General features: G+C 43.4%; 1 protein-coding gene across 2 annotated transcripts in view; it reads left to right on the forward strand.

Annotated features, from left to right (window-relative positions):
- Window positions 1-595: 595 nt before the first annotated feature.
- SFRP1 (secreted frizzled related protein 1) overlaps window positions 596-25,284 on the forward strand; it is a 53,989-nt gene continuing 29,300 nt past the window's right edge. For both annotated transcript variants that reach the window (XR_015798122.1, XM_015888137.3), the window contains exons 1-2: window positions 596-1,495; window positions 14,472-14,549. Coding sequence is in view for 1 of the 2 variants with exons in the window: in XM_015888137.3 (XP_015743623.1) it covers window positions 946-1,495; window positions 14,472-14,549 (628 nt within the window). In the remaining variant the exon portion in view is untranslated. The remainder of the gene's footprint in view (window positions 1,496-14,471; window positions 14,550-25,284) is intronic.

Here is a 25,284-nt window from a genome sequence, read left to right on the forward strand (position 1 = left end):
GGGGGGGCTACCGAACCCCAACTTCAAGGGCCCTCCCTTGGAAGTAAATCCATTTTTTATCAGTGACTTCCCTCCTTAGGAAATTAGCACCTCTTACTGAGCCCTCGCCGGCTTTGCCTGGGGTCGGGTTAGCCCATGATTTGCAACCAGGATTTATGGCTTGGCGTGTGGTGCGAAGACAAGCCGTCGCGGTCGGTTTACTATGCCGGCGTTAAGCAGAGCGCGGCTCCCTCGGAGCAAACCGGCGCGCATCGTGCAAGGCGATTCCACTTTCCTGCGAGGCGGCTCTCTGGAGTGACCGCCGAGGAAACCCGCTGGGGAGCGAGGAAAGAGCCGGGGGCACGGCTACGACCCCCGCGCGCAAAACTCGGGGGCTTCTGCGCCAGCAAACGCGTCCCAAACTCCGCGCTCGCGCCCGCCGCCGAGCCCGGGGGAAGCGGAGCGGAGCCTCCCCGGCTGAAAAGCGCCGGGCTCCCCCCGCCACGAGGGGAGGGGAGGGGGCCCACGCCGGAGACGCGATTGGCTAATTGAGTGACACTTGTAAGCCCGGGGGGAGGGATGAAAGGGGTGGCGAGCAGCTCGCCGCGGATTGGCTGGCGGAGGAAAAGGGCTCCGAAACTCCGGGAAGAAAGTGCGCTTTGGTGGCCGTTCTCGGCGCCGGCTGTTGCTTCGGGATCCGGGCAGAGAGGCTGGGCTGGGCTGCCTCGCCCGGCGGGGCAACTTGGAGGCGGCTGCAAGAGCAGCAGCAGCAGCAGCAGCAGCCCGGGCGCCTTGGCTCGGTCGAGGTGTCCCCTCCTTGCTCCCATTTCGGTTATCCTGGGTTATTGAGATCCGTGTAAATCACCTTTTGCAGCCTCCCGAACTCCTCGGAGAAGCCAGGAGCTGAGCAGGCAGTTGGAGTCAAGGCCACCGGCATATAAACCTTGCCCTCCTCGATCTTCCAGCATGGGCACCACCATTCACCCGCAAGATCCTACCTGGGATGCCCTCTGGATGCTGTTAGCAGCCTTCGGCCTCTTCCTCCTGCCCGGCCCGGCCCGGGCTAACGAGTACGACTACGTCAGCTTCCAGTCGGACATTAGCTCCTACCAAAGTGGACGCTTCTACACCAAGCCGCCGCAATGCGTGGCCATCCCGGCCGACCTCCGTCTGTGCCACAGCGTGGGCTACGACAAGATGGTTTTGCCCAACCTCCTGGACCACGAGACCATGGCCGAGGTGAAGCAGCAAGCCAGCAGTTGGGTGCCCTTGCTCAACAAGAACTGCCATTTCGGCACCCAGCTCTTCCTTTGTTCTCTGTTTGCCCCCATCTGCTTGGACCGGCCCATCTACCCCTGTCGCTGGCTCTGCGAGGCCGTGCGTGACTCCTGTGAACCTGTCATGCAGTTCTTTGGATTCTACTGGCCCGAGATGCTTAAATGTGACCAGTTTCCCCAGGATGATGTCTGTATTGCCATGACGGCCCCCAACGCCACTGAAGCTTCGAAGCCCCAAGGTAAGCTTTTGTCTCCAACAGCATCTTCTTGTTCTGTATCTGCCTCACTTAGAGCCACTCAGAGATGGCCCTGCGGGAAAGTTGAGGTGAGACAATAGCTCCTGGCGGCCAACTTAGAGAGGGACCTGAGAAGCCCTTCTAAATGTTTAGGGAGAACCCATAGCTTCATGATCCAGCTGGGTCCCATCCTGACCATTTTCAGTTAAAGGTCTTCAGTAATGAATAGCACATTCTTCCCTAACCTCAGCACCTTCTGACTATTTGCCCTTCAGTTCCCAGAATTGTTTTCAGTGTCACACCAAGTTTCTTTTGGGAGTTGGTCTACATTTCTGAAGCACATCTAGGTTGGGAGGAGGATGGAGAAGACTCTTCTGGGCTGAGTAACCAGTAGTCCACCCATTCTAAATTGGGTTCATGTGTGAGGTTAAGAAGAAGGGAACAACTGTAGCTGAGTGGTAGAGGACCAAGTTTGCATGTTGAGGATTTCCGGTTCAACCCTGGACCTCTGTAGGCTAAAGAAAATTTCTGCTCAAGACCCTGGACGGTTGATGTCAGTACTAATTGCAATTACTACAGACATTGCTAATAGTAGCAGGATTCATTATTTGACTTGGCAGCTTCCTAAGAATCCTGCTGAATAAGGAACATGCAGTTCTGCCCCCAAAAGTGGTGGAGGGGAGAGCTTCAAAGAAATCATCTCCCATTTCTGCAGCAACGGTTGTGCCGTAGCTGGGTACTTTTGGAATCTTAGTAGCTTTTTGGGAGCTCAACAAACATTTCTCTTCTCTGGCTCCATTGCCATTTTGTGCATTGCAGCTCCTTCTGGGTTCTCATGAGCATGCTAGAGCACCCTTATTGATTAATTAAAACAAGAGCCTCTTCATAGGAGCAGTTTTGCTCTTTATAGCCAACAATGGTACAACTCCAGGCATAGAACAGAACTTACTTCTGCTGCTCTGCTGATCAACACATTGGCTTAATGCTGAACGTGGGTTAACAAAGCATAATCACTTTGTTTATAGGGCCTGCAGTGCCCAGACAACTCAATCCCATTTAGCATCATGTGATGACCTGGTTAATACCACATGCTAAAATCTATGGCTGAGTTCCCACAGGATGCTGAACCATCAGTGACCTGATCCTTTTGGAGCCTATATACTGTACTGGCAAACTCAGCATGACTTGCGTGTCGGATTATACCAAGCCTTTTCTCCTTAAAGCAGTATATGTAGTACTTCCTCACCCTCCCCAAGAGGTAGATGAGTCTGAGATAACCCTGATTGGCTTAAAGTTGGCCCTCTATGGTGAAGATTTAAACTTGAGCCTCCCAATTCTATCTGATAAGCACTTTTTTCCTGTAGAAAAGAAAATTTATTCAGAGGTAAAGATAACAAAGTGAGCCTCTGCAACCCATTTCCATTTGTTTCCTCCTAACTCTACGGTAAATTATTAAGAGAGGTGGGGGGAAAAAAAAGATTCATACTGAGTAGTTTCAAACTTGAGTTCCTGGCTCTAAGGTCTTGCCAGCCCAGGGGATGATCCTTTTCTGAATGCTAATGTGGCTTCCCCCTAAATTATGGGTCCTGGACCTCATCCCTGAAGACAGTCCCTAGCTCCAACTGCTTCTGTAGCTGGAGGTTTCATTTAGCTTTTACGGCAAACAGCTGTGGTTGAGAAACTCCTCCTGTGATTTTGCTGCCTGATGTTTGCAGCCATCCCGTACTCGTGCAAAAAGGGGGAGCGCTGCTACGAACCTTTCCCAAACTGATGTCATACTTCCCTCATCCCCTCCGAGGTGTTGACTTGTATCATTTCAACCCGCATGCCCCTTGCTGGCTGGGAATGATGGGAGTTGCAGTTGCAAGCCCTCTGGAGGGAACTGGTGTCAGGAAACCAATGCTGGAACTGGGCCTCCAGCAGTTTTATGATTAAACGAGCCTCGGGAAGCCCGGTCCTTGATGGGTGTGCGGCTTGAAACATTTGTCTGGGTAAATGTGCATAGGAGAGGATCTTTAACAAGCCACTTTCTTCAATTTCTCCTTTCTCTGCAATGCCAGGTTCCTAACAATACTAAGCTAATGTACCAGAATGTTGGAAAGATTGCTGGGTATAATGTTATGCATTTAGACATAGTAAAACATGCCAGATGTCAAGTTCTCCTCTGCTGTTTGGAATTTGCACTCTGGCTGCCTTGGGCGATCTTTTTGGCCTTAGTCTGGATGTACAGTTATGGGCTCGACCATCCTCAAGCTAGTGCCCCCCCCAGGACATTGGACTTAGACTCTTAGAATCTGAAAGCATCAGGTTGAAGAGGGTACTGACTAGTGCAGTGTTTCTCAACCTTGGCCCCTTGAAGATGTGTGGACTTCAACTCCCAGAATTCCCCAGCCAGCCATGCTGGCTGGGGAATTCTGGGAGTTGAAGTCCACACATCTTCAAGGGGCCAAGGTTGAGAAACACTGCACTAGTCAGTTGCTTAATCCTCCACTGGGTACTTTGCTGGCCTTAGCCAACATAACTTCTTGAACTCTCAACCTCAGAGCTATTGTGAAGATAAAATACTGCTCTCAAACTCTTGAATGGCTGTCACCCCAAATTGGAAGCTCTCATTCCCAAGACTTAACTAAACACCAGGAATTCCAGGCCTCAGCGAGGCTCCTGAACATGATCAAAGTGTTTTTCCTCCCCATGCATTTGGGGGTGTGTGTGTGCATGTTTGTGCTAATAGTCAAAGTACAATATTAAGCAGAAGAACATGAATCTGAGAGGTCAAACTCAAGGAGGTGGATCCTGGGCTGGCAAATGGTCAACCCCCCACATCCCCCATCTGCATATGTAAAATGAAGCAGTTAGTAGGATAGCAGATGAAGACCAGGAGACTGCAACTCAAGAATGTCCTAGGCCAGTGTTGTCTCCATGGCTGGCTGGGGAATTCTGGGAGGTGAAGTCCACTCATCTTAAAGTGGCCAAGTTTGGACAACACTGGCCTAGGCTTTTCCACTTAGAATCCAAGAAACTTAGGATTGGAAGGGGCTATCAAAGTCTTCAGCTCCATCTCTCTGCTCCATGCTGGCGTCCACAAAAAAGCATCAATAGAAGAGAATCTCTATAGCTCAGGGTTGAACTGTGGAGGCCTTGGGGTTCTCTGAGCTTGGTTGTTTTCTTCCAAACGTTTCATTATCCAGCTAGGTCCTAGTACTGAAGATGTTACCTAGCTGGGTAATGAAACGTTTGCAAGGAAACAACCAAGCTCAGAGAACCCCAAGGACTCCACAAAAACGCATCCCTAACAGTGGCTGTCCAGCCTCTGCTGGAGCACATCCAGGGATGTGGATTACCAGGAATCTGCCTTCTTGTAACCTCTATCAGTCCTTCCCTGTCTTGCCCTCTAGAATCCTCAGGAAGTGAAATGGTCGACTCTATCACCACCCTGTAGGGGTGGGTTGCCTTCCTGCCTCCCTTCCCTTCCCTTCCCTTCCCTTCCCTTCCCTTCCCTTCCCTTCCCTTCCCTCTCCTCAATTCCCAGACAACTCTGGGCGGCTTACATTTTAAAAGGGAGACCAATAAAATAAAAATGAAAAGAAAAAAGAAACATATATGTCTGGAAAAAGACAAACCCAACACACCAAAAGCAGCAGAGGCTCGACCACCACTCCAGCTGCAGCCCTGGGACCAAGCCCAGTTCTCAAAGACTTTTGGAACCACGGTAGGATTGGAGCCACGAGGATCTCCGGAGGGTGGCTGTTCCAGCAGGCAGGAACAGTGACAGAGAAGGTGCACTCCCGAGGTCCTGATAGATGGCATTGCTTGATTGAGGGGATTGTAGAGTCAGAGTTGGAAGGCTTCTCAGAGGTCCTCTAGTCCACCCGCCTGCTGGGTGCTTTCTCTTTCACTTGTGCACTTAGGATATGTGGTACAACATACAGTGTTGCGAGGTTCTGTGCAGCAGTGCTCAAAATTCATTGGATGATGACCTGGGCCATAAACTAGACTTTAATGAAGGCCTAGTTTGCCATATTAGAGTACTATGTAATTTGATATAGTCTTCCACATACTAACCTTTTATGCTCCCCTCCACCCATCTATTGCCCCTACATACCCATCTACCCCTTCTTTTAGATTCTTTTAGACTCTTGCTTTTTATATCTACGTATATCTTCTAACTTTTCCTATTTGTTTAGACTCAGATGCATCTTCCATGCTTTTTAAGTGACTGTACCCCACCCTCCTTACGCTGGTCTGTGACCGTAATAAAGATTTGATTTGAGGATGTTTGCCTGTCTGTTGCTTGGTCGCTGCAGCGTTGCAGCGATGGCTTGTCTGCTTGAATGTGCTGTCTGCAGGAAGCCCTTCCTTTGCTCCGTGTAGACCACACGCGATCCTTTCAGAGGGAGCTGGTTGACATGCCCAGTGGTGCGATGTCCCAAGCACAGCTCTTGGACTGTCTCGCAACACACATAGAAAGGAGCTGGGCTTTGACTGCACAGCCCCAGCCATCATCTTTACTGTTTGACATTCCCAGGCGGCCTGGCTTAATCAGGATTTCTTCAATAAACCACCTTTGGCTAGATCCACACACCTAGCAGAACTTTCAACGATGCTTTATTAACCACACTCATTCCACATAATCACCCTAAGCCAGTGGCTGGCTGGAGAATTCTGGGAGTTGAAGTCCACTCATCTTAAAGTGGCCAATTTGGACAACACTGCCCTAAGCTAAAATCAAGTGAACAATAGTTGCAGCAGCATTAGTGACCATTATGGGTGTGTGTGTGGGGGGGGACCCAGCTTTTCCACCCTGACCCTCTCCAAACAGGAAGGATTGCAACACCCATAATTCCCTGCTAGCCCAGACCAGGACCATGCCAACCCTAATGCGGATTTCCCTGACCTGGATTTTGACTCCTCCATTCTACATGCAATTGTTATCATCAAGTTGGGGAGGGTGCTTTAAGGGAATATCTTAACTATTGGCCTCTCCGTTTCACGTTAGGCATGAAATCTGTGCATCTTTAAAAAGTTAACATTCCTAAACTATCCAAGGTTTCTGAATAAGCTGACATCAGGGTCCAAATGTAAAATAATACTTTGGCACTGAAGTGGTACCCTCTCCTTTAAAGCTCCCCCCCCCTTGCATTCCTTAGCAGAGGGCAGTGTTTAGGACTTTAAAAAAAAAAAAAAACTAATCTCTTGGGAGGAAAAAGTTATTTTCATAACTGCTCCATAGCTGGAAACCAGGAGGTGATTGACGGGAGTTTTGCTCTGGCTGTTTGTCTCCGCCGTAGAGGCACAAAATCTCCTTTAAAACAAAACACACACACTTACCCTCCCCAAGTCGTATTGGTTTCAGGTATAAGCTGCCAATTTTACAAATCCAGTCCTTTGAGAGAAGAAGATATTTTTCCTGATTAAAATTTGGTGCCAAATTAGAACAGGATACGGTGGGTAAGGTGATAGTTTGCAAAAGATGGAAAGGAAAGGACTGTCATAAGGCTTGTCCAACATGTTTTGTGGAGAAGAAACACGAACTGCAGCGTTCAGGGCTGTGATGCATAAATGAAATCAGGTTTTTCCCTGGGTTGGGTAGGATTTGGAGGGTTTTTTCGAGGGGTGGGTTATCTGGGCTTAAATTTATTTTGTCTGAGCACCCGGCAGACCATGTCTGGGATCAGAAACTAAGGAAAATTATGATTTGCTACCGCTTGGATGTAGGCTAGAATGGGAAGTCCTGGACAAGGACAATGGGAACCACTTATTTATTATTTCTAAGAAAACTGCATGGAAGGGAGGAGACTTTATTTTTAAAAAAGTTTCTTTTTAGAAAGATTCCAGTGCAAAACAGCAGGAAACCCATGTTGCTGATCTTCTGCAGTAGTGGTTGAAGTGAGCTCTGGGGGCTGTTCGCTCCCCAAAATCTGTCTTGCCGCTGGGGCTGTCAGCAGGGTGTGGTTAAAAAAAAAAAAGTCAAGATTGAGCACAAGCAATAAGACAGAAACCTTTATTGTATAGCAAATAATTAAACGTACTTTGCAGTTGTTTATTAATGCCACATTTAGCTTTAGATGTAACATTGAAACGACTTTATGCTTATTGTATCAACATGAACGTTGTAGAAATCACAGTCAACGTTGATATAAACGTCTTATTTTTCTTTGCTTTTAAAGGTTTAAGTTATCTGAACATTAGAGTAGTAATAATCTCCAGTCAACACTGTATAAATACCACCATACCCAAATAATATAATGTAATACTTGTGTTTTATAATAATGCAATAAAACAATATATTGAAAAACCTCAAACCTCAAGATGGTGGCTGCAACAGTGTGATTGACGTTCGGGCAGTTTTTTATGTGTGACACACATGAGTTTTTGATCACCTCGCACATAACCCTGCTTGCAGCTTTGCAGAAGTGTTCTTTCCCCTTGAAAGAGGCTTCTGTTTTTCTACTTCATTCTCAGATTGCTTGAGAATTCCTTTCAAACTTCTCTCAGGGGCGTTTTAATCTTGAATGTTAAAAATATCCGACGGTGCTCCTGATGGTGTTTCCTATACACATATTTTTGTCACTTCAAACTTGCATTTCCCAATATGAAAATGGGAGTTCTCCTCTAGTGTCTTCCACCGAAAAGGTGTCAGGTAATAAAAATGAGAAATTCCTATTTCCGTGTACTTCTTGCCAACTCATCAGTAATTAAGTCCATAACCATCTTCCCTCTTTTTCCTAGAGTTTCACCGGCGTTCTCTTTTCCTTTGAAAGAACTTTTAAAATTAAATGCTTTTCCATCGAATTGAACGAAAACGGATTGAAAAACGCACAGGAGGGTTTTACTTCCCTATGCTGCTAATAAGCCTGCAAAAAATTAAAAGAAGTGCAAAAAGGAACTGCTTTGTTAAGAGGGTAGTGTTTCTCGTCTCTTTTTTTTGGAAGTCGTGCGGAAAATACCAGCTGCTTATTCTTAGCAAAGCAGTAAAAAAACAGAAAGGGAAAAAGATTCTGTTAATTGGATGGATGGATGGACGGGCGGATGGAGACAGAGTGTGTCCTTCCAAACCAGCCTTTGTATCTGACTAGGGAGAACGCCAGGAGGTTGGCAAAGGAGGACAGAGGTCTATTTTCCATCAATTTCCTTTGTGCCAGTGGAATTCTTAAGGTGTGTTCAAAGGGAAGTTGCTGGTAAATGGCACAATATAACTGCTGTATTTTTCCTCTTAACTTTTTTTTTGCAATTAGAAAATAAATGACAAAACCGATTGAGAAGTGGGTCTGAGACCAGATCTCCTAAAATCCTTACAGGATGTCTTGAGGGTGGCAGAGTTGACTCTAGCTCAGTGTTTTTCAACCTTGGCCATTTTAAAAAGTCTGGACTTCAACTCCCAGAATTCCCCAGCCAGCATGCTGGCTGGGGAATTCTGGGAGTTGAAGTCCAGACTTCTTAAAATGGCCAAGGTTGAGAAACACTGCTCTCGCTGAACCAGGACCTCGTCTTTCCCTAGGTGAGAAGAGGTGACCTGAGCTAAAATCAGTCTGGACAATTTGCTTGGGCGTTTCACTTCTGCCTTTTTGAACCGATTCCATTGATGCTGGTCATCTGTGTTTCTCACTTTTCCTTCTTTTTTCTTCTTTTTAGCTTTAAGAATTGAAGCTTTCCTCTTTCTCCCACGTTTCTTCCTCTGCTGCCACGTTTTTCAGGTGGCAAGCTGGCAGACAAAGGTTGCCTTGTTTTAATTAGCGTATAGCGCTAATGTTTATGTATGACCTACTGTGTAACCGTCACACTTACGTAGCCCACTAACGGATACTGTTACCGCTACTAATAAAGAACTAATGCAACTGTTTTGAAAAATGGGATCAAGATGGCTCGAACAGTTTTTAACTTTGCTTCTTGGAACTTTGAAAAATGGACAGGCTATAAGAATTTGATTTTTGGGGTTTGGCTGCTGGCTAATAGCTGAAGAAGTTGCTGGACATGAGGATGTAACCATGTGCTCATTATGCATTTTTTAGTTGGTAGATATGGGATTTACCATTAACAGTTATGAGAGATCCATAACTGGCTGCAGTTCTTTTTTGGGGGGGTGGGGAGGGGGGTTGAACCTGGAATTCCATGTTTATAATGGTCCTAAGGCATAACCCTTTTATCCTGGTTCACATGTTGCACGGAGACACGATGCCTTTGTTTCCTTTTGCTGTAGCATGTTTTGGGCCTTAGTCACCGCGCTTGCAAATCAGGGTTACACCACAGGTTGTGCTTGAGCCAAGACACGAGGGCCTGTTCCACAAACCGTGGGTCAGACGAAAGCATGATTTAGCAACTCAGAGGAAGCGAGGGTTCAACGACATTTTTTAAGCTCTAGTATTGCAGACAGAAAGGTAATGTCACCGAGCTGTGAAGTTGGCTTTCAAACATTTTGAATTGTGCTACAGTTTTGTCTTGACATCATAGTCTTTCTCACATTCAAAACGTCCTTCACTTTTTTTCCAGAACAGCGACTTGCACTTTTCTCATGGCAACGAAGCTCAATGGGCTGAAAACCTATTAACTCCCTCTGTGCTCCTCCTTCAGCCTTGGCTGGGTGTGCGCGTGGTTGTGTGTGAGAGAGCCTGAGTGAGCACTTCCTTTCTCACCCCTGGCCTGTAGGATATATAATGCTATCTGTAGGATTAGCTGTTACATCTGCCATGAAAAAGTAATAAATGAAAAAGTAATAAATCAGTCTCCTCCCTCCTCATGAGGAAGGACATTTATTTTTATTTACCTACAGACTTCAGAGTGTGTTTGTGGGGTTTTTTTCCCCAATTCCCATTAGCCCAGGTTAGCACAATTTGTGGTCAGAGCTGATGGGAATTGTAATCCAAAGCACCTGGTGGAACCCTGGCTGGAATGAACGAATAAGTGAATTTAAAAGAAATGGTTCTTCTACTGAAAGTTGAGACCTTTGGCTGAGACTTTTTATGGTACAAGAATTTTCACAATAAAGTGTCAGAACAAATTCTTCTAGTATTTAACATTCTTCTAATATATGAACTCTATGGAGGGATAGTTCAATAAGTTGTAGGAAGAGCAGGCGGAAAATGGTTAAGCACCATCTCTATAAATGGGTTTACACATCTTTCTGAATCATGGCTTGCTTTAGCTGTGCTTCCTTAAATAAACCACAATGGCTAGGCTAACATCACATTCAGGGTAACTTTTCCCAGTCTAGCCTACAGCCTGGGGATTGTGTGGTGGTCTCCCATCCAAGTAGCACAGTGTTGTCCAAACTTGGCCACTTTAAGATGAGTGGACTTCAACTCCCAGAATTCCCCAGCCAGCATGTCCACTCATCTTAAAGTGGCCAAGTTTGGACAACACTGAAGTAGCCTATAATTTTGACTCTGCTTAGCCAGTTCAGCCAAAGTTGGCTACATGCCGCCCCCTACTGGCAGCAATAATTTTTTTAAAGTAAAGAGCACTAAGGTGGCTGGGGGATTCTGGGAGTTGAAGTCCACACATCTTAAAGTGGCCAAGTTTGAAAAACACTGATTTAGCAACTAGATAGCTACAACATGCTTACTCCAAGGACAGATAATAGATATATATTATAGTGAGAAAGGGCTCCAGAGTGGTCTTTTTTTAAGGCTTGGGGTTATTTTGAGCACCCTTTTTCTTCTCCCATCTTATGAAATCGGTATTATTTCCCCCCGCTGTTTGAAACCATAGTCCAGGAAAAAGTGGATGTGGAAATCTAAAATCTTGATCTGACTCTCAGAGATTGTTTTAATCTCTTTGTTTTTCTGCATGGAATAAAATACATTGACCCACCATATCATTTCAAATACTGAAATGTATTTTGAACATGGTCCCTTCAAGTATAAGTCTTGGGCTGACTGTCTTTCTTTAAAAGAACTTAGCTCTAGGTTCTTTTTGTATCCCGGTCATCACACCTTTACAGTAGTAGCTTCACAAGATTTTTGGTGGAGAACCGAAGAACAAAATGCAGCTTCCTAGAAAATCCAACTCATCCCTAATGTTCATGGGGAAAGACCTTATTTATTGCTCTGGCTGACTGGGGGACACACCAGTTGCAGATTTGGCCACTGTCCAAAAATTAATATATATTTTTTGAAAAGAGAGGTGGAGGCACTCTTCAGTTTTTTCCTATTAATGTAGGGGATACAGGATCTATTTCTGCTTCTGAAATGCTGATCTTCTGGGATCTCTACTACCTGTTGGATGCATCAATTGCCAGTTAATACAGCATCATCTACATTGAGTGACAAATTACATTTCTGGGCTCTTTCACCTCCAAAGAACTCAGGGCAACAGATGTTGACTTTTCTGCCTGTTTTTATTCTCACCACAATTCTGTGCCTTAGATGAGGTTAAGACATTAAGATGTTTGCATGATATGCTAAGCCACGTTTGGTGGAAACCATGGGTGGGGTGCTTACCTAGCTTACCTGTATATTTCTTTGTCATTTATTTCTTTATCATTTAAAATATTTTGAGCCTGTTCACAAGGATCTCAGGGTAAGTTACAGTTCATAAAATGCAGACGTTAAGGACAAGAAAATACAAGAAAATAGTGCTGAAATACAAATAAGCAGAATACAATAAGAAGAGGCCCAGTTTTTCACAAGGGGTCATAGGCTATGGTCAAATGAGAGATTAAATCTCCTGGTACCCAGGCAGATTCTGTCCGCACTAAGCTAACAGCCCAGAGAAGAGTGTCCCAAGGCTGGGGTGCCACCATGGAGAAGGCCCTGCCCTGTGCCACTGATAATGCCCTTTCTCCCAATTGAAGAGGGCTGCCCCCATGTAACATCTGGGCCAGTACATATTGGGAAAGAGGCCTCTTTGAGTGTCAGGATCCTAAATCTTAAGGTTTTTTTACTTGAGGTCTGGCTGGTGGCAGATACAGACCACTAGTGCATTTCCCTTTGAACCAGCATTATGTAGTCTCTTATTTCACCTTCTTGTCCCCATTGGGCGAGGGATAAGAGCAGAAGAGGCTTCACAGCTGGAGTGACCCCATTTTGTTGCCACTCTGGCCTCCCACCTCCTTGTCTGGAGGCTGGAAGAGGTCCCTGGCACCTTGGTTTAGGTCAATAAACCTGTAATGGGTATAGTTTTACATTGTGATGAAGGCTGTTCTGAACAATGTTGGCCTAGAGCAGGTGATGGGACTGCATTCCCCCTCCAGGGTCTCCTCAGTACCCCGAGATCACCCTGCCAAATTTCTGAAGCAAAACATCTGGATTTCAGCATAGCAATTTCAGACCTTTGGGGGGAATGTGGGGTGATTTTAAGGGTGGGAATGGGACTGGTTTGCCTCTGGGGGGCCTCCTGCTCCCACCCCTGCCTTCTGTGGTCCTTGGGAAGGTTGAGGGCTGACTTGTGGCCCTTAGCTTCTAGGGCGTTGCCCTGGCTCAACATGTTGTGAGAACTTAGTGGCTGGTCCAAGGTCATCCAGGGACTTTCCCGACTAAGTGGGGATATTTGAACATTGGTCTTGAGGATGAAAAGATGTAGTAGAAAGAAACCTCGCTGTTTTCCATTCTGGTAGAATGGCATTTTGTGACTGGGTTCACAAAATCATTCCTTTCTGAAAATTATTATATGATCTCAGCATTGCCCTCTCAAAAAGGAACCCGATTAAGAACAGTCAGATTAGTCTTCCCCAACTTGACCTTCTTCAGGTGTGCTGAGATTTTAATTTCCAGAATTCCAGATGTGCTGGGGTTGCAATTCCCAGAATTCCCCAGTCAGAAGACTCCCTAGGAGTTGCAGTTCCAATGCATGAAGGTACCATGTTAGGTAGATGACTATGTAACAAATGTCACTGAGGCTGGATTCACACAACATCCTGGACTAGGCTAAATGGGCATTGGGTTGCTTAGGGTTCATCCTTCAGCTATTATTGTCCTTAGCATCAAGTAGGAACCATGTTCTATGAACACAGTGACTGTATTTAATTAACTTGGGTTTGGGGTTTAGTGTACTGTGTGAACTCAGTCTGAGGATGGCTCTCCATCTTCCTCCCCCTTCCGTCCTAGCCACCTGCAGACAGACATAAAGAAGGGTTCAGATATGACTGCATTCTGGGCAACTTGCTGGAGGTTGAATGCTAAGTTTCAACTAGGAAAGGATGTTTTCTTTGGAACTCCTGCCTAGGAAACCTCATGGCTTCCCACTACATTTCTTATGGCTGACTTCAGGTGCTATGTAAACAGCTTAAGAGAAATGAACAAACATGAAAGCCAAACATGAATGGAAGTGAGTTGTGGAGAGGGGAAAACCATTCTGCTGTCAAGAGACAGATGAAAAAGTTGATTTAGCTTTTGGAATCCTGTTGCTGATCTTGGCAAATTGTGCAGGAGAGAAGGGAGGCGACGAGCATCTGGGTTTTGTAGCTGGGATCCACAGAACAAAGATCTCCGTTGTGGATGTGGCTTCTCCAGGTGTCCTGTGAGCCTGAAAGAATTCCGCGATGGGTAATCTGTTGCAGTCAGTGATGGATCTCAACTGTTGAGCGACCATGTTGTGGGTGCTCCCACGCAGTGGCTGTGGGGAAGCCTCCCCTGCCCCGATCACCCCACGGCTGCCCTTTGACCTCAAGTGCAAATGTGCTGGGGTTATGTTATGCCATGCTCCTTGGTTTCACAGGGGGTTCCTGTTCATTCCAGGGTCCTTTTTCTGGGCAGGTGCAAGGCCAGCATTGCACTTAAGCGGGACTTAATTAGCTGGTAGTTAAAGTTGAATTCTGTGTATTTGCCTATGGCAGTGTTGTCCAAACCTGGCCACTTTAAGATGAGTGGACTTCAACTCCCAGAATTCCCCAGCCACCCATGCTGGCTGGGGAATTCTGGGAGTTGAAGTCCACTCATCTTAAAGTGGCCAGGTTTGGACAACACTGGCCTATGGGGTAGTTGTTCCTTTTTTGCTGCTGTTGTTACTTTCCCTTGCTTTAAGCTGTCCTGCCTTCTTTTGTCAGGCACTGCTGTGTGTCCCCCATGTGACAATGAAATGAAGTCGGAGGCCATCCTCGAACACTTGTGCGCCAGTGAGTTTGGTAAGGAAACCTTCTTTTCCTAATTATAAATACCCTCAGTTGGAGATGGGAGAATCAGAAGTTCTCCATGACCAGAACTATTTGATACTCCTTGTGCCTGATGTTCTCCAGATGTGTTGGACCACCAGTCCCAGAAATTCCTCCAGAGTGTAGTTTAGGAATAGTTCCCCAGAGTGGTCTCACATCCATACATTGAGAAATACAGAACTCCTTAGGACCATGAAAATAGGAAGCCACATCCTACCGTGGCCAGGGACATACATTTCAGCTAAGGCCTCATCTTATGGAATCAAAGACTTAGGAGGAATCTCATAAATCATCTGGTTCAGAGGTAGGTAAACAGTGGCCTCTTGTTTGTAAACCCTTCCAACTCCCCCACCCCAATTTGCACAATTGAAATTAATGAGAAAATCGATAAAGAACAATATGGCTAATTCTCTCCTGATTTTCAGAGAACAAAAGAGAATGAGGTGTGGTAAGCTTACTTCACCTAAAAATGTGAGAACCTCTCCCCAGATTGTTGAAAACCCCAGCCCTGCCTCTGAGATGGTGTCAGTGCTTCAGGCTCTGCCCTCTGCAATCTTCGTTGATCTGGAACTACAGCCTATAGGGTACTCTGGCATCCAAGAACCCCTTTGTCCAGAATGGGGTGGAAGCTAGAGGAATTTGAGTGGGCTTGAGGGAGGAGGGCAGCTGGTTTGCAGCAGTTTCCACCCATTGAGTGGCTTCTTGATGTGTGGGGAGTGGCTGGGAATTCTAGGAGTTGGAATCCTGACACATCAAGACAGCACAAGGCTAGGGAAGAATGGGTTGCAACTTATAAACATTTGGCTCTTCCCCACCTACTTTTTATGCAGTTGCTCTGAAAGTCAGGTTGGCAAGCATTTGACAGCAGTTGTTCTAGAGAAGAATGAAATCTTTGATCTATCATGTTCCCCTGGTGTTCTTCTTCAGCCAGTGTTCCAAGTAACATGAGGCAGCTGAATCTAGATACAGTCGATTCTCAATATTTGTGGATTCCATATTTGCACATTTGCCTACAGGTAGTCCTCAGTTAACAACTGCCCTGTTTAGCTACTGTTTGAACTTATGACAGCGCTGAAAAGGTAGGTTTACGACCAGTCCTCGAACTTACAATAGTCACAGCGTCCCCATAGTCACACGGTTGTGATTCGGCCACTTGGTAACTGGCGCCCATTTACGATGGTCGCAGCGTTCCTCAGTCATGTGATCACCATTTGTGACCTTCCCAGCCGGTTTCCGACAAGCAAAGTCAATGGGGAAGCCAGCAGAAGGTCACAAGTTGTGGTCATGTGACATCACACTTAATGACTCTGTGGGATTTGCTTAACGACCACACTGAAACTGACGCTGTAAGTTGGGTGTGGTCATGTGTTGTTTCACTTAATGACTGCATCGCTTAGCGACAGTGTTGCCAGTCCCAGTTGTGTCCATTAAGTGAGGATTATCTGTACCTGCTAAAATTTATTTCTAACTGCAAAATCAGTACTTGTTGTGCTTTCATAGTCATTCATGGACATGCAGAGCAGCAAAAAAATTGAGTCTCCTGATACACACGTTCTCAGCTAAGGTTTCAGTATTCACTGATTCAGTGTTGGCAGCAACTTTACAGAATGTAACTACCATGAACAATGAGAATTGACTGTATCTATTTTCATTCCTTGTGGCATTACGGGGTATTTTGAGAAATCAAAAAAGTGGTTAACTAAGGCATTCCTCTGGCCAACTAACCTGGCCAGTTCTATCAGAAAAGGAGATCGTGTTGATTTGGCATGACATGCTTTTAATAAATCTGCACTGACATCTGTAAGGAATGCCCCGTTTTCCACAGTTCTTCCTTTGAGAAAAGGAGCAAATGGGGGTGAAGGGCGGTGGACCACTGAAGTGGCTATTTGCCTAGGACAGTGTTGTCCAAACTTGGCCACTTTAAGATGAGTGGACTTCAACTCCCAGAATTCCCCAGCCAGCATGGCTGGCTGGGGAATTCTGGGAGTTGAAGTCCACTCATCTTAAAGTGGCCAAGTTTGGACAACACTGTCCTAGGAGGTCCAGATAGCCAATACTGATTTGGAGATATGGCCAGCACAAGGTTAACTGAAATGAGGCATGTTCATGCCTCCTTGGGAAATCTGAAATTCCTGGAAGACAACAGAAGGCTGGCTATGTTTCCTCTGGGATTCAGGTTTTGTCAAAGCGGGAAGCCTGACATTTCTTGATTCTTCCACCCAGCCACAATTCTAGAGTGGTGATTAAGGACATTTTCATTCTTTGTACCAAGGACATATTATAAACTGTCACATCTGAATCCCTGCCTTCTTCAGAACATTCTTGGTTCCAGCCAGTTTGAAAAACAGAAGGGGAAATGAAAATGAGGAGGTGCTTTCAATATGGCAGCCGAGTTCTCCACCTAGACTGAATTGAATATTCTTAAGTGCTAAAACCTTGTGAAATGTGGAACGCCAGATTTTGTAATTAAAGTTCTGAATCTGCTGTTTGAAGTTGATCTTATACTTCAGACTCGGATATATAAAATTTAAGGGCATTGGACCTTTTGATACTTACCCCGAGAATGTTGATACCTATTGTGAGAATTTGGGGTGTGTGTTTGGGTGTGTATACACACCTAACTTCATGTCAGCTTTAAATCCTAAAATATTTCAGGACAGCAAACATTTGGCAAATAGTCGAAGCAGCTAAACAGTACTCCAGAAGATTAATGATGTTAAATCTTCAAAACCAAGGAAGAGCTTTGGTGCACTTCAAAGTCTAACAAATTTAGTGGGGCATAAATTTCATAGACTACTAGTCTCCTTGACCATATATGGAGATAAATGTACATAACCATTTTCCCCTCTTTATTTGTATGTTAGAATAGGGGTGAACCTTTCCTGCCCACGAAGAACTATGGAGATTTCTAGTCCCCTTTTGGGGTATAAATATTCAAAGTCTAATCTTTGCCTGTGCTGGATAAAGATGATTGGATTAAAATCTTGAGTATCTGGAGGCTACTAGTTCAGAGGAAGGTGGTTGAAAATCAAATCAAACCGTCCTCATTTTAATTTCTCTTGATTGCTCATCCATACATCTAACTTGTTACTGCATGAAGCCCTTACTATTTTTTATTTTTAATTACCAGCCATTTTTGAGGGATGTCATGATGTCATCTCTATCTCATCCCCCATCTCTGCTGTGTCAGCCTAAAATTGGCTCTAGTTTTTCTAATGTGAAAGTGTTTTCCTTCTGACACAAATCTTATCATATGGACAATCTACAGTGCCTTGGTGAAGTTGCTGGAGATGATGATGTAGCCACAGGCTATGAGAGATTGTGGGGAAGCAGGGAAAGGAATGGAAGAGACCACAGATATCAACAGTCAAGAGATAGCAGATGAGTCAGTTAACAACTCATCTCATAAATGGAACTCAGCCCAAGTGAAGAAAGATCTGGGGAAAAACATCTCAAAGTATACATTGAGACTTGCCTTAATGAATTCACTATAAATGAAGCTGGAAAATTCCTAGGATAGTTTCCAAGATTCCATATTTTCCCCAGACATTAAAGGCATCTTACCAAAATCTGTGTAATTCTTGCCTCCTTTGTCTTACCCAGCTGTGTTGGGCTTGACAGAGGTGGGAATTGTCCAGCTCCTATTGGTCTCTTAGATCTTCTGCAGGCCTTTGCCATTTTGTCTTTGGTTGAAAAATAGACTGAACACCTGGCTTGTGCAGCCTTTGTGTGTGTTTGTGTTAGGAAGGGTTGGACATGGGACCAGGTCTTGCAGGAGACTGATAATCCCATGTCCAAACCAACCTCACCTCTCCAAAAAAGTATTAGAGCTTTCCCTTGGATTTACTATGCTGGAGTAAGATGGTTCCTACAGGGTCATGTTATTTGCCATTTGAAGTTCATGCTGGATCTTTTGGGCTTAGAGATACAGATTAAGTGCAAAAGCCCCAGGATCAACCTAACAGCAGAAAGGATAACTGAAGAGGACGGATGGGTTCTTCTGGTCTTTTCCCAAGAGCATAACTGGATCCCATAAATATTAATTTTCATTCCATGTTGGTCTCTTTTCTTTCTTGACAATTTCTTCTACATTCCTCAACACCACCTCAGACAGCATCCTGGCCAACTCCAGGCAAAGCAGGAAGACAGCCTTAATCCATGGCAAACCAATCCCAAGATGACAAGGACCTTTTGCTCATTGGTGGGTTTCCGTGAAGTGCCCCTATATCACACCGATATCCATACATCGAGAAGAGGTGGACTGTTGACGTAGGGTGGGAGGGGAGGAGACAGCAAGAAATCCACCAGTTGCTGCCCTGAAACCACACCATGATAAAAATGGCAAACAGCACAACTGCTTCATTGCTGAGTTGCAGTAAAGCTCAGTCATGGGAACAGCCCAACTTGTATCACTCGGACTCATTCTGAGCATCTCTGGAATGCAGCCTGGGTCAGTTTGTTCAGTTGATCTCAGGTGACCCAGGCTAATTAAAAAATCAGGAGTTTGGTACAACTTCTTCTGACTAACAAATTTCATTAAAAGGTATAAGCTTTTATGACCTGTAAATTATGACTTTTTAAAAAGTAATTTTATTAAAGATTATAATTACAATAGTAAAAACGAATACAAACGAAAAGATAAAAAAATGAAAGAAAGAAGAAAAAGTGCAAAGGGAAAAGGGAAAAAAGAGGTGAAGAATAGAAAGAAAAAAAGAAAAGTAAGAATGTAATAAAGAAAAAGAAAAGAAATATATAAAGAAGTGACTTCCAACCTTCACCACAAGAAGTATAAACAATTTTAGTAATTTTTCACCTCCTCTTAAATTACAACAAATGATTTCTTCCCATATCACATCACTTATCTATAAACAAATCCTTAAAGGATTGTCATTTCAGTTCTGGTGTCAGCAAAAGTCCATTAAGTGTTACCAGAATTAACATATCTATTTAAACCTTGATCAAATAAGCCAACTTTATTCCTTCCTTTTACTTCTAACAATCTTCATCTTTAGTCCATTCAAATAATGCCATAGAACTTGATTTCTTTTCATTTCTTCTTTATCCCTTCTCACAAAATTCTTCAAAGCTTTAACAAGCCTCTTTTGTAAGTCCAATATAGAAAAATTATCCAGGTCATTCTCTTGGTTTATTGTTTGCATGTCGTTTTAATTATTAAAACATCAGCCACTTTCTTTTTTATGTCCAGTATAACATCTTTTTCCATGTCACTCTTATAGCCTGTCATTTCTAAATCCATTTTCAGCTCTAAATCCATTTTCAGCTCAGTCGCTGTCTTGTCAGGTAAAACTTGTTCCTCTTCCGTGACTGTTTTGATCTTTTTAAAAAACATAATAAGATAAGATTTAAAAAATTAGACACTAGAGGGAACTAAAGATTTCAATTAAAGGAGAGGAACATATATACTTGACTAACAGTTACAGAATGATACAAAATATTCTAACACTGGAAATATTGAAAGACACTTTTGAAAAATGGAGTCAGAATTAACAATGTCAACAGCAATATCTGCCTCTATGGATAGACTGTGTCTAAAAGATGTTATGGAAGATTCAACTTTCCCATGGGAAGGATTCTCTCTCTGTCTCTGTCTCTGTCTCTCTTCCTAGTGCTTTTCCCATAGTTGCAGGGTCTGCTTTTTTTCAAATCAACTGAATGTAGATCCATTGGTTGTGACAGGAATTGACTGACTGGTTTGTTGCTGGAGCCTGACGTCGTGGGCTGAGAGAGAGTGACTGGCACACAGTCACCCTGCTGGCTTTCATGCCTAAGGCAGGACTAGAACTTACCATCTCCTGGTTTCTAGCCTGGTGCCATAGCCATTACACTAAACTGACTCTTAACAGATCTTATTTAAAATTTATCTGGATCCTTAATCTGTTCGTAACTTACTAAAATCAAAGTCTTAATTAGTTTTTTGCTCTTTATTTCAATTTTTTAAAAGTTCTTAACTTGTAGTTAAAATTTTTAACTACAAGTTCTTAAGCTTGTAGTTAAAAACAGACTCACTTGGTGTTTTCAGACTTGTTGATCCAAAGGTTTCTAATAGCTGAAAAGCAGTTAATAAGCAATTTCCTAATGTGATTAGAAAAGGAAGTGTGTGAACTTAGTGTCCTTTTAAAGGCACCAATCACAGTTTGAGCAAGATGGGTATTCCCTCATCTCTCAGTGCTCAAAACCCACCAGAGACTGCTGCCTTGTGGTCTCCTCATGAGGAGCAACTGTCTGGAGCACTTATGGGCAATCTCCCATCCTCTCTTTGGAGAGCTTTGAAGAGCCTGTCTAATCACTGGCTCTTCATTCTTTGCCGTGGTCATCAGCTCTGCTTTTGGTGGAGCTGTCTTTAGTCCATCATTTCTTCCTCTGGAAGTGACTTATGCCTTCTAATACAAGTGCTAGCAGACTCCTATTTTTTTGCTGCCATAGCTTAACAGGACTCTCCTCCTCTGAGGTGAATTGAGGAAGCTTGCATTATCTCCTTCCTTTTGGGTGTTCTGTGAAAAGTGAACATGTGAACACTGTTCAGGGTAGAGTGACCCCTTTATTGCCTAGCAAATGCTCAGTGTTGACAACATCTGGAGCAGGTTCTGATTTTTCATCCCTGCAATAAATAGAGAGTAATTCAACTCAGAAGGATGGATATGTATGTATGTATGTATGTATGTATGTATATATAGTGTTATAGATACTGCCAATGAACTGGGAAGGTTGGGGGCTCGGTATTGCTCATGGGGGGATATATATTGCTAGTCAATTTGAGGAGGGACACAATCAAAAAGTAGCAAAACTGCTGGTACAATGGAGAATGGAGCTAATCTTTGGGGATTGTGCTGGGCTCTAAGGGGTGCATCTCAGAGATTTCTTCAACCAAGGTGCCATCTAGATTTGTGGGCTTTTTCTTTTTAATAATTTTATTAAGATTTTAAAAAAGAATAATAAAAGATAATACAATGTAAAAGAAAAAAGAAAAGAAAAAAATACAGAAAAGTCCCCTCCTTTTAAGAAAGCGACTTCCCACCCTCATCATGGCAAGTAATAAACAATTTCAGAATTTCACCCCCTTAATTAAGAAACATAAAACTCTTCATCCCATAACCCATCTCTTAGTAATAAACAGATCCAATAAGTAATATCTTCTGCTTATCCAGTTGTCAGCAAAAAGTCCAAACAGCTCTAAAATATGAAAATTAACAAATATAAAACTCAACTTTCCTTGCCTTGACTCTTAACTATAAGCAAAATCCTATTTAAAAGGCATAAAAAAGTATAAGCAAACCAGACCTAAAGTTTAACATAACAAAAAGAGACCATTTCTCCTTTCAAAAAACAACAAACTCCATTCCAAATGCCAACCATTCCAAAGATAACCACCCCAAAAACAACCTATCCCATTCAAATAAACATTCCATATCTCAACTCTAAACTATTCACAAATATAAAGTAATCCCAGCATCCTAATACAAAAAAAGACTAAAATTTAACCTAAAAAAACAGCTAATTTCTCCTAAAAAAAAAAAAAATCACACAATTAGATACTAAGCATTTAGATACTAACAGGACACAGGACACAGAAAATAGCTATAAAATAAAAAATTTAAACACCAAATAAGCAAATCCAGCATATCACATTTTTCCAGTCAAAATATCAGTAAATCCAAAAAGAACCACCCAGAGTAACAACATGCCCCATTTTAACCCTGATCAAATAAACTGATTTTATTTTCCTTTTTTTTATATACAGAACAATCTTTCTCTGTAATCCATTCCAATAGTTGTTGATCCTTATTACGAATTTCTTCCATTCTTTAAGCAGTCTCTCTTGTAAATTCAATGAAAAAGAATTATTCTCATTACTTTCTGGGATTGTCTTTTTTTAAATTTCCTTCTTAATTTTTAAAATGGCACACAGTTTTCTCTTTGCATCTGATGGCAGGTTCTTATCCAAAATTTTATTCATGTTATTCTCAAATGGTATTTGTTGTTATATCTTGTTCTGTAACATCTTGTTCTGAAGACAGACTGTTCCCCAAAAGACCCAACATAGCTGTCGTAATTGATTCAAAGTCTCGATACAGTCCTTGGTGGAGTTCATTGAAGATATCTCTAAATGCCATGATAATTTATTTCCCACAAACATGCATTTATTCTCTAAAACTAATATTCAAAGTTCAACCAATGTTTTCTGAGCCCTTAATCTTTTTAAAACTTTCTGTAGCCAAAACCTTGTCTTGCTTTTTACTGTTTATTTTAAATCCTTCAAAATTATTAAAAAAAAAAACCTCTTCATTTATTTTCTTGTATTAAGGTTTGATGGTAGTTACTCCCCGGGTGTTTGCAGCCTTGTCCCTTTGAAGGTGTCTAACTTCATTAAAGCTGTTAATAAGCAATTTCCAAAAATAGTTAGCAAGGGAAGTGCACAAATTTAGTGTCCTTTGAAAGGCTCTGTTTGTGGCTAGAGCAAATATGGCGAATTTCCCCATCTCCTGGTTTCCCCCCCTCCACAGGAGATTGCTGTCTTGTGGTCTCTTCACAAGGAAGAGGAACAACCATAAGGAGAAATAGCTTGGGCACTCTCGCATCTCTCTCTTTGATCCAGAGAGGATCAAAGGAGCCAATATGCCAACCGGCTCCTTAAAAAAATCCACAAAGTCAGCTCTGCTTTTTTGCAGAGCCATATTTAGTCAGCCATCTTCCCCAGAAGTCCCTAGATGTGTGGACTTCAACTCCCAGGGTTCCCCAATGTAGGTGTACAGTGTAGCTGTTGCTGGAAATTCTAGGCACTGAAATTTGGAGAGGAGTCCAGACTGGGAAGCTACTTTACAGGGAAGAAAGGATACAGTTTTGGACTTCCATCTCAGGCACCAAGCTGTCTCAGTCTTGATCCTGAAAAACAAGAAATCCATTAAAAAGCCATTGGTTTAAAGCACACACACACACACCCTGATTAATCCAAAAGAGAAACATCAAGGAACATTATCTGGTTAGCAGCCAGAGCAAAAAGAACTAGCAAAGACAGGGCACAGTATTGCCCAGAATGAATCTGGAAGACCAGGAAAATCCATTCTTTTGCCTGATTCATTGTGTAGTTTTGGTGTCTCCTGCATTGGAGCAAGGAAGAAACTGAACACTGGGAAACTCAGACATTTCCTTGACTTGTTCCAGCTCTCCTTTTCCATGTAGCTTTGGAGCAACTGCACATCAGCAGCCAAGCCATCTGCTGATGGTTTATGCAGGACTTCATTGAAAGGATCCAGGAAGCCAATTTGTGGACATGGCAGACTAAATATTGGGAGACCTTGTAGGAACCAAGAATCTGGCCTACAAGAGAGCATTCTCTTACAATAAGAGTCAGGAGGCAGATGTTGTGATTTGATACATCTCATTCCCAGCCCTGCCAGGAATTCCTGTATTGGCTCATCAAGCAACAGGGAAGATGAATTAAATAGGTTTTGCAGCCACTTATTCATATATTCAGTCATAGGCTTGATCTGCTCCTTTTCTTCAGTTGTCTTCAAATTTATTTAAAACTTTACTCAAATCTTTCCTCAAATCCACACAAATCTGCATCTCAGAATGTACATTCTGAAACATATTTGCTGTCAGACATTTTGATACTTGCTCAGGGCCTGAATTTAACCTATATGCAGAGTACATCATGAGAAATGCCAGGCTGGAAGAATCACAAGCCAGAATTAAGATTGCAGGGAGAATCATCAACAACCTCAGATATGCAGACGATACCACCCTAATGGCAGAAAGTGAAGAAGAACTAAAGGGCCTCTTGATGAGGGTGAAGGAGGAGAGTGCGAAAGCTGGCTTGAAACTCAAGATTAAAAAAACGAAGATCATGGCATCTGGACCCATCAATTCCTGGCAAATAGAAGGGGTAGAAATGGAAGCAGTAACAGACTTCATTTATTTGGGCTCCAAGATCACTGCAGACGGAGACTGCAGCCATGAAATTAAAAGATGCTTGCTCCTTGGGAGGAAAGCTATGGCAAACCTAGATAGCATATTAAAAAGCAGAGACATCACCTTGCCGACAAAGATCTGATAGTCAAAGCTATGGTTTTTCCTGTACTGTATGGCTGTTAGAACTGGACCATAAAGAAGGCTGAGCGCCAAAGAATTTATGCCTTTGAACTGTGGTGCTGGAGAAGATTCTTAAGAGTCCCCTTGACTGCTAGGAGGTCAAACCAGTCAATCTTAAAGGAAATCAACCCTGATTGCTCATTGGAAGGATTGATAATGAAGCTCAAGCTCAGATACTTTGGTCACCTAATGCGAAGAGAGGACTCCTTGGAAAAGACCCTGATGCTGGGAAAGATTGAAGGCAAAAGGAGAAGGGGTGGCAGAGGATGAGATGGTTAGATAGCATCACTGAAGCAATGAGCATGAAACTGAGCAAACTCAGGGAGGCAGTGAAGGACAGGAAGGCCTGGCACAATATGGTTCATGGGGTCACGAAGAGTCGGACACGACTTAATGACTGAACAACAACAACAGGGCCTGAAAACAGTAACGTCCAAAAGATAGCCACTAGTGACATCTGGGGGGAAGCAAGCGAGTCAAAACTGTCAAATGGTGGCCTCTGTGTCATGATCCAAGTCCTGCTTTTATCTGGACTGGTGTTTCTGTACTGATCAGGTCCTTTTGCACTGGAATTTGCAAAGATAAACTAGCTTGAATT

Source organism: Python bivittatus, unplaced genomic scaffold (genome assembly GCF_059951505.1).
Source record: "Python bivittatus isolate LINGU-HERP-01145 unplaced genomic scaffold, Pbiv_v1 ctg000680_np1212, whole genome shotgun sequence".
Taxonomy (NCBI): domain Eukaryota; kingdom Metazoa; phylum Chordata; class Lepidosauria; order Squamata; family Pythonidae; genus Python; species Python bivittatus.